Genomic DNA, 10640 nt, shown 5'->3' with positions numbered 1-10640 from the left:
GCTTCGCCCACAAAAACGGTAATTCAGGACATAGGTATGCCATACTCGCTGGCATATGAAGTACGAGCGATGATGGTACCTATAGTGTGCGTGGCCCGTGACAATGCGCCCAACGTTTGACACATTCGATTGAGGTTAAAGATGGCAAAGCACTACATACAGAACACGCACGATGAAATGGATATGAAAATGTACGTTCACACTCCAGTATACTACACATCACAACATAACATGAACCCCTCACGAGACCTTCTCGTGCATATGGCAGGGAGGGTATCATTAACTATGCTCGTCATTTGCATGATATTAGATAGACAGTTCCTTGTACTTCGCAGCACACAGTGTCCAAGTAATTCCCACTATGCCATAATACCATACACAGCCAATGACGGAAAGAACGAACCCAAAAAGCGGTAAATAACGTTGTCAACAGCAGCCTCGCATGTACCATCTCTCCGTCCACGCACCCACCGATACAAACATGCAGCAACACTTACCAGGGGTATGGACATCAACGGCCAATCCGACTGTATTCGCATAGCGCACGGTAGTGCCAATGTCCTCACTCAGGAGTTTCTTGGCCTCCGCATTGATGAGAGCCATGAAGTTCTCCTTGTCAGCTGGGTCAACCTTCCCCTTGTACTCCACAAATAGGTTGTCGGCCGAGTGGTTTCCCTGAGGGTGGCACATTGCGAGGCCCAGCAGCACACAGTATCAGAGCATTGCGATTGGATAGCTAGGCTAGGTATCGGGATGCCACGCAGCACTACACTGCCCACAGTTCTTGTCGCTGGCCGAGATAGCGTCGACTTTGCAGTCTCACAAATGCGAATAAACAGCCGACCGGAGTGCTGACAGGAAGAGCGACAGGTATGTACCAAACATTCACACCTCGTACGAACAGTGATTGCGTCAGTATCCAGCATATAAATTATCACCTGATACAAACCACCACGGGCACAACAATAGTGATACACAGCCGCGGAGAATAATCACATTGCATCCCTTGAGGTACTTCCGTCACTTCGGAGATCTCAGATAGGGGCATGGGCCTCCAATGGGCCTTACTACACAAACACTTTATACTACACACACACACTATACTACACAAACACTTTATAATCCACACACACTCTATACTACACAAACACTTTATACTACACATACACTCTATACTACACAAACACTCTATACTACACACACACCCTATACTACACAAACACTTTATACTACACACACACACTATACTACACAGGTAGCGTACACTACACAAGACAGTCTGAATCCCAGCCACAGCACATACCTTCGTAGGCACAAGCGAGGTGTAGCCAGCATTCCGCACGGCCGTATCAAGCATATGGCCACCACTGCGGTCACAAGGGAGTACAGATCAAGAGCTGTTCACAAGCAAAGCAAATAAAGGCAAGGCAAGGATAGGCCAGTAGGGTGACAGATCTCTTGGGAATTGGAAGTAGTACAGAGTGCTGTGCATATATCGACTACTAGCACAGTAACTCTGAGCGATGCTCCTGTACCACACACCTGTGCATGCGAGCGTTCTGTTTGCGTTTGTCCGCGTCCACTGATATCGTCACTCGCCGTCCAGCGGGGAAGCACGTGCCCTCCAAGAACTTTCCTGTTGACGTATGTGGAAGGAAGTACAACTGGTTAATGATGGTATAATCAACAAACTATACTCTATACGAATATGTGTCGATATGTACCTGATTTGAGACGGCGCAATCAACTCCACTACGTTTGCACATTTGATCAACGTATGAGTGGCAATTACATAATCATGACTGTTAAGATGGTATTTGAGCGGACACATTACATTGCTAGACAAAAATCAACCCAGATTTGGGATTGAACAATTTTCATCTCGAACTTGTCAGGTATAATGCCTTGTCGATGACAGACAAGTAAATGGCCGTCATATATATAATGTATAAATATGAATACATGTAATTTAAATATATTGAACATATTCAATATAATAAATAAATTAAAATAACCGTAGTGAATATATATATATATATATATATATATATATATATATACTATAATAAGTAAGAAAGTAATAAATTAACAAAGAATAAAAGAATATAGAGCAATATGAATATGATCGATATATTGTATACATATATGAATAGTAGTTCAATATATTTGAATATATATATATATGTGTGTGTGTGTGTTTGTGTGTGTGTGTGTGTGTGTGTGACTATAAAGAATATAAATATATACGAAGAATATATTGAATATAATAAATAGAACGAACATGTACGAATAATAATCATGTACGAATAATAATCAAAAATGAATATACATATCAATAGAATAAAATTAGTCAGATTACATCCACACAAGCGCAAAAAAATCATCAAAAACTCGAGTTGCTTCCGTTGCATACTACTGTGAGTGTTTGTTCTTTTGTCGATGCCAGTTAATTTATAATTCTTATATAACCAATACGCAAGACCATCTAACACTACAATCCGTGAGTTATAAATTGCCTACCTTTGTAAGTGGTTGTGATAGCTTCCGTATCGATGCCCGTTTCAAAGGAATCTTGAGTAGCTTCCTCTTGTGAACACCATACACGAGTATCTGACACTTGCACCTGTGATTCATAAGTTGCTTACCTTTGTGAGTGATTATATTCGTTTCCTTGTCGATGCCGGTGAACGTCACCTCGAACTTTGCCTCGTCGCCTGTGATCATGCCGGAGTCGGCCGGCTGACCTCCTGAAACGAAGGATACAACGTGCATTGTTCATTGTCCCTAGCGGAGTCACCAGCAAATCATTAAATAACAAGCAAGTACAGAGTCGGTAGTATGGTTCCATTCGCAGGTTCAACTAGAAATATACCAACACGCACGTGCAAAATTTGGTCAAATTTACGTATGTTTACATATTCGAGACTACATGTAGATGTTGCCACCTTCTATACTATTTTCTTCAGGTTTCACACAAATTACGCAGCATCACATGCAATTGGACTACGCGGCGTCGTATGCAACTGGTGCAATCACAGGGCAGCTTGTACATCTCTTTACCTCCCTGAGGGTGCATGATAGTGGTTTCGAGCACAAGGTTGCAGAATCTTTCATCCTCCTCATCCGGAGTGCATTGGTTAACTATACCAGTCCATTCGAACAGATCGGTGTCTTCGAAGTACTTCTTGATTGTCGGTCCTCCTCCCGTCATGATTAGTAACTATAACTAAACGCGCCTTGTAAGAAACTGAATACACTACGCCTGTGTTATACTTATTACGTGGATATGACCCTCTAATCTCTATACTCTCTCTCTATACTCTCTCCCTCTCTCTCTATACTCTCTCCCTCTCTCTGTGTGTACACTATTATACTAAATATACTAATAAAATTAAAACTAGTAGTACCCCAGGGGCAGGGGCCAGAGATAAAACTAAAGCTGAAGTATGTCTGAACGGACAGGACTGAATATGTAAGTACGAGTAACGAGACTCGAACGTCCGAAATATTATACTTTTTTTTTACGTATAGACTATAGAAAGGCGGGTCAATTTGATATATACTCCGAATATTCCACACTCGGACGACGGACTCAGGGAACAGTCAGAGGGTACATTGGAGTAGTTGTGTGGATAAAAATAGAACCGCATCGAACTCATATTGTACCTCAGTTATTACAAGCTACAGCAACAGTGTACAACGGTGCATAACTTCATACTCGATCAAACTATTATCAGAGAACAACTCCATTGAATCCCTCTTGAGGACACCGGACAGGACAGGACAGGACAGGACATGAACAAAATGTCCACACTGTCACACACACCCACACTGTCAGTCGTCAGAGAGAGAGAAAGGGGTACATCCTACATATAACTCAAAAAAAGTGTACTCTAAATATCTACAGTAATTGGAATCTCGAGTGTAAATTGTTATTTGTGTTATTGAAATTTGAAGGTATGCATTAAAAGGTGCGAGAGTGAGATATAACTTGAAGAAATCAAACCTTGTTATCTGTATATTTAGTGTCGCGATACGACTTTGAACCCACACAGCACCAAGTCACGAGGCAATAACGAAACGATGTTCTCTAAATACGATGGGGGAACTCCTTCCCCCTCCCAATAATCTGTGGTACAAACAGCAGACAACAGCTGAGTTCGACCTCCCTAATAAAGGATTTTACCCATGCATAGTTAGTACCAACAAAGGCATATATGCAGTAATGTATTGCCTTGATTGAACATAAATTGCTGCAAGTTAAGTGTATTCGGCGATGCTCTATATTAAGTCGTGATTTCGAACCGTTGCGAATTGGATAGCCGGACGCTTCAAATCAGAAAGCAGTTGTATTTTCTTACCCTACAGATAGTCTATACAACCTACAATCAAACTTCCAGCAGTCCTCTCTGAAGTATGTACAATTTGATTATATATATATATATATATATACGTACATCCTTATGCATATTTACATACATACATGCCTACAAACATACATACATACATACATACATACATATATACATACATACATACATTCATACATACACACACGCATACATACATACATACATACATACATACATACATATATATATATATATACATAACTTTCGCCTTCCAATTCGGAATAGGAACTCATTTTGATTGTGAATCATATTTGAGTACTTAAAACGGTGTCAGTATAAGCTATAGCTGTTCCTGAAAAATCATACAGATCATAGAAAAATATGCTAGATAGTTGAAACCATTGCCGGCTTCAGATGTGTATAAATTTACTCTCGCCATTAGGCACGTTCGCTTGCATCGCAAGCTGACTATCCAGATCCAGTTGTGCATTGATTTGTACGGTGCAATAGATAACCGACGCAAAGTTCCGATTACGACACGTCTGCCTTCCGGTCACACAAATACACTTGCATTTGAACGGGGGACTGTACGATCACTGGCCGATACTTATGCGGGGCTGCTAATACGATTTGCAAAGTCCAACATAAGGATCCGCGCTCATGTATGGTTTGCCACATGCTTGCGAAGATGCGTTCACGCACATCGTCTGATGCGAATACGGAATACAGTGACCCGTAAAGGCTATAGTTAAAGGTCAACATCGGTCTATACACCATCGACACCGATTGGCTATGCTATCCCCCACAGTGTGAAATTTAGATACATTGATGATGTCTGTAGCTTAACAGTTGCTGGATTTGAGATGAAGCATTCTTTGGTCAAGCTACATCGAACTATTCGAAACCCTACTGAAATAGGCATCATATCTTCGGAACATTGGCAAGCGGGGTTGCAGCACTCTACAGACGAGGCCCTTTAATTGGGGGCAGGTATGAATAGTAAGGCCCTGTCCATAGCCAATAGATCCAAAAATCGGGTATTAAGCCATTGGAATGGCTACTCAGACTAGATAAGGCTACACCCCTGGCAATAGTATACATGAAGTACCTGCTTGGTCGTTCTGATAATATGTCTACTGTCCTAAAAACCCCACATTTCGAATGCCTACAGTTGTCTTAAATTGAGATGTGCATAGACTGAGACTCGATGTAGATCCTGCAATAAACCATGCGCTGAACTCACCCACCCGCCCAGCAAGGAACACGCACACAACTCATTTAAAATTTATATTTATTGCATCATACGGTACAAGACCCTAACTCTCTACTGGCGGATCTGCTTCGCTGATGCCGGGTTCATAGTCGCTATAGACATGGGCGCCCTAGAGGTGAGGGATACATACATGGGGAGTGTTAGGACCTGGTCAACTACGGATCTATTTTGACGAAAGAAATATACTATACAGCTAAAACAATAACCCCTAAACAGCTGGTGTGACATACACATTGGTATATAAATAGCATAGGGTGAGCAAGTAAACAAACCACCTGGATGCCATAAATAGCGATAGACGATTAGGACAGATATATAGACAGGCCAACTCGTTAGATCTACCAGTCGAGCGTTTAACAACCAGGGCTCCTCATTGGCTGAAACTAGAAACTGTGATATGATCATGAATGCTATCGAGCTTCTCGGAAGCCATCCGACTTTGCCTGACATTTCGGGCGTCACGCAAGAACGCACGAACCAATGTACAGAGAGTGAATTGTATGAACCCTCAATCAAGAGATATCTGCCTATAAATGCACTCCCCGGATACAGTCTCTCAGCCAGCCGTAAACGTGCACCACCCAACTGAGTGGGTATCACAACGGCCGGAATATATATGTATGAGATATTACAAGGCAATGGCAATGGCGTGGTGTGATAGAGCATGCAGCTTTGCAGGTGATTGCGCCTACGGTTGACAACAAAGCATTCCTCAACAGCATGTGGCCATGGGGAATTCGCATAAGTGCCCCGTCCCTGTGGTCGTTTCAAGCCAAAAGCTCTGCCGCTTCATCACAGCACAACGAGACAGACCGAGTCGACCACGTACAGTGGCACTCATTCACTCCGGTACATTTGATTATAGCCCGTTATCCCAAGAAGCTATTCGTATATGTCTATCCTTCGTCGTTATAGTGGACTATACTTGCCAGATACACAACACACAATAGCTCACCACACATCTGCAGTGTATTATCCTAAATAGCAATTCGCATGTGTCTATTCTTCGACGTTATAATGTACTACACTTGCCAGATGCACAACACACAATAATATGTACACTGAAGCCCAAAGTCTACAGCAGATTTCAACACGCACCATTGTCCGATACTGCAGCCCCTTATCCCAACACACAATTTGTTTATATCGCGTCCAGACACTCTATAAACCTCATCACTTACATAATCCACAACAAGACCGACTGTAGCCTGCTAAGTCATACATAAACGCGTAACAACGCAGGACATCCACAAGCAGAGCTTACCACTCACCACTAACCAACACTGCAGTCCCTTAGCCCAGCTAGTCATCTGCGCATGTCCAGTCGTTAACCGCTATAGGGCTTGGCCTTCTGAACACCGCGCAAGCAAGCCTATACAGACAAAGTTGAAACCTATACAGACACAATTGAAACCTATACAGACATAATTCACACCTACACAGACAGTTGAAACCTATACAGGCACACGTGAAATCTATACAGACACAGTTGAAATCTATACAGACACAGTTGAAACCCACACAGACATTGTTCACACCTACACAGACAGTTGAAACCTATACAGACACAGTTGAACACCCACAGCCAGGCTCAGCACTCACCATCGTCCAGCACTGCAGCACATTGTCTTCAGACACAGTGCAGATGGTCCTCTCCTCGTCTGGGCTCCAATCAAAGTCGCTGATTTTCGCCGTGTGGCCTGAGTGGACAAACAGTAATTCTGGGGGACCCTCCGCTGCGTCGGCTGTGGTAGAGGGTTGGCCAAGTAACGCGTTGGGGGGATGGAATGAATCCTTGAGTAACCTAACCAGTAAAACGTTAAAATCTAAACCCTACAAACGGAATCACCCGTGAAGTAATATTTAAACCAGAACATCCTACAATGTTTTCAAACTTTAAAAACGGAATAACCCGTGCGCAGCGATCTAAACCCTGAATTGTACGCCTAAGAATTGGCGTATTGATTAAGTAATGGCGAGGAGATCGGCGAGGTATGATTTACGCATGGCACGAAACTTGAAACTCAAACTGTTCGTCTTATTGGATAAGGTGAACGGACCCGATTTGCAATCTCATTACCTATCCCCAACATTTTTAAACCAATTTAAATCGACAATATGTACGCAGAAAAGCGTACATAAAAGTAGATGCTCTTTTGTGCGAACGTGGTCCTCTCCAAAAGGCCTCCTTTGTTCCATGAGTGCGTGATTTGACCCAACAAACATCAGTAAACTAAAACAATACGGACACTTACCACATATACACGAATAATGCATTAAACTAAAACTGTGCGGACACAACGAAACTACAGTTATAAATATCGCCAACTACGATGTACACGAAAAATACATATGAGTAAAACTAAACGGACAATTAGCACGTGTACGCCGAAAATACATCAAACAAAAACTGTACGGACGCTCAATTAAACTACAGCTACATATACGGGCACATACCCCATGTACACAAATAATACACATACACTTCACCAGGAGACTTTCCTCGTGCAATACTTACCGGCGCTTTGCTCAGCACCAATCAGCGAGAGATCCCACACCATCAGACGCCTGTCTGAGCCACTGGAGGCCAGGATGGTTTCGTGGCGGGGGGACCACGCCACTTGCACCACCTCTGTGGAAGGGATGTATAGGGTTTAGGGTTTAGGGGTTAGGGTTTAGGGGGTTTTTAGGATGGCAAGTTCTGCCATGATGTATAGTGGTGTGAGCACAAAACACACAACGACACACGTGAAGCCTATGCATCGACTAAATGCACCAGTAAAATTGGTATAATAGACAGATACTGGCTATAAGGGGTTTTATATGCCTACGGTAGCCGTATCCTATAGACACGCATAGAAAGCCTTAATTGTCTGGGTAGTATTTGCTTCCGTGGTTGATATGCCTACGGTAGACGTATCCTACAGACACGCATAGAAAGCCTTAATTGTCTGGGTAGTATTTGCTTCCGTGGTTGATATGCCTACGGTAGACGTATCCTATAGACACGCATAGAAAGCCTTAATTGTCTGGGTAGTATTTGCTTCCGTGGTTGATATGCCTACGGTAGACGTATCCTATAGACACGCATAAAAAGCCTTAATTGTCTGGGTAGTATTTGCTTCCATGGAAGTGCACACGTCTGCGGAGAATTACAGAATGGGGTGGGCAGAATACAGTCCATAGTGACAGTTGGCGAGCTACAACCAGAGCAAGAAGCAAATCTTCAAGATTCAAGTTCCAGCCTTGCGACCATACTTTGATTTCTCGTATGGTCTGATGGAGTTATATCATAAACTGACCCCACTCCCTAAATCCGTATAGTTTATGGTCAAGACTACGACAGTATCTGATCGTCTTCGATCCCCTAAACCCTAAAACCCTGATTTTCGTACTTGATTGACGCTGATAAATGCTTTCGCAGGGGTTCGTATGTTTGTCGCGACAGATAGAGGGCGAAAAAACCGATCCAGCACGCGACAAGCAGTAATTACTACATTTTTTTTTAAATGTAATTACAATCGTTGTGTAGTTGCGATGAACTGCGACATACAAAGTATGTAGAAATACAGATATGGGTCGGCAAAGGTACGAATCTGGATCGGTGTTGGTGCACATTGGTAAAAAACGATGCTACAATACCAAAACGAGTACTGAAAGAAACAGACATACAATTAGCAGAGGTCCGGCTTTTAGAACTTAGGTACGAAACCCTAGACGGTCGATCACTAATGGTCGCGGCACACTTCTCAAACAACAACAAACAACAGATACGGCAAGAACAAATCCGACTTACCATGAGCACGAAATAAGAAAATAGCAAACTAACCACAGTTCATCTCAACCGCAATTAAAACGGATACGATTAGAACTACCCCAGACTATTAAAAACAATAGTACTCAGCCAACAACGTTGGTAGATAAAATTAGAGGGAGTACATACACAAGGGCAAACTGGTGCCTGTAATGATCCACTGCATGCGGAGTGATGAATTGAGTGACCGCAAGCATAGCACCTAGACACATACGAACTAGAGCTCCCATTTATAAAGATGATAGCACAACAAGTACAGACAGATGCAGTTACGAACCAAGAAAAGTTGAACCATTCGAATAATATCCACCCCGAAGATAATGAAATAGAAGCACTTATCCTAACAAGTACAAACATTGATGGCCAAACATCCCAACCAATGCTCAACGTCAGAGGACTAACGGATCAATTAGAGCTCCACTCCACATTTGCATACCGTCGATGTGCGATAATGTATGTAAGCTCTTCTTTAGGTTGCGGATGTCCCAGATTGCCGCCGTCTGAATATAGATAAAATATTTACATAGCAACAGAGAGTCAATTGCTATGGAAACAGAACAAAGCGGTGAACACCCCATCGGATGTTCAGTTTAGTCTGCTCGCACTTGCTAAGAAGATGCGCGTGAAAAAAATACCTGACTGCCTGTCACTGTGAATGTATATGATAACATTCATACACAGGGAAGTACAGTGGGTACTGTTCTATCTGGCGCTGTTACTTTGTATGACAACACCAATACATATAGAAGTACAGTGAGTGCTGGGTTGAGAAAGAAATTGATAAGAGGGTTTTCCCATTAAACTATAGCAGGTTGCAGAGACTATGAAGATTGATAAACACAACCAAATAACTGCAGCATGCACGCACGCACAGGGGTGTATAGCGGACTATAGGTAAGACTTGCCATATCTAACGACCATGTAGTCACAATAGAGGCATATAGGAGCGTACAAGTACGCTATGAAAAGACTATAAGACTTGCCTTATCTACCGACCCTGTGGCCACGATGAACTCGTTGAAGGGATTGAAAGCTAGACATGTTACTTCGGCTGTATGGACTGTGGCTGAGATTACTGGCGCAGCGCCATCTTCCCTATCATCCCATCTGTCACAGAAGCGGCACATGAGAAGGTGAATTAATATGAGGTACAAGTTATTGTACTAGATACGACGGCGAGCGATGGCGAGCAAATGAATAT

The 10640-nt window shown here is 42.7% G+C and overlaps 2 protein-coding genes across 2 annotated transcripts in view; both read right to left on the bottom strand.

Annotated features, from left to right (window-relative positions):
- Positions 1-364: 364 nt before the first annotated feature.
- On the bottom strand, positions 365-3351 carry SARC_04219 (hypothetical protein). Its single transcript, XM_014301973.1, has 5 exons — positions 3061-3351; positions 2646-2747; positions 1543-1636; positions 1304-1367; positions 365-675 (listed from the first exon to the last, which is right to left on the bottom strand). Exons 1-5 carry the CDS (start codon positions 3209-3211, stop codon positions 427-429), a joined length of 660 nt encoding a protein of 219 aa, XP_014157448.1. The 5' UTR covers positions 3212-3351; the 3' UTR covers positions 365-426.
- Positions 3352-5626: 2275 nt separating this feature from the next.
- Positions 5627-10640, bottom strand: part of SARC_04218 (histone-binding protein RBBP7) — an 8259-nt gene continuing 3245 nt past the window's right edge. Inside the window, exons 5-9 of the mRNA XM_014301972.1 lie at positions 10423-10546; positions 9876-9939; positions 8144-8257; positions 7228-7370; positions 5627-5734 (exon numbers count right to left, since the gene is read on the bottom strand). Of these exons, the coding sequence (XP_014157447.1) occupies positions 5669-5734; positions 7228-7370; positions 8144-8257; positions 9876-9939; positions 10423-10546 (511 nt within the window). The 3' untranslated portion in view covers positions 5627-5668. The remainder of the gene's footprint in view (positions 5735-7227; positions 7371-8143; positions 8258-9875; positions 9940-10422; positions 10547-10640) is intronic.

Source organism: Sphaeroforma arctica, assembly GCF_001186125.1.
Source record: "Sphaeroforma arctica JP610 unplaced genomic scaffold supercont1.230, whole genome shotgun sequence".
NCBI lineage: Eukaryota > Ichthyosporea > Ichthyophonida > Sphaeroforma > Sphaeroforma arctica.
The sequence above is the reverse complement of the archived record's forward strand: the minus strand, read 5'-3'. Positions and strand labels throughout refer to the sequence as shown.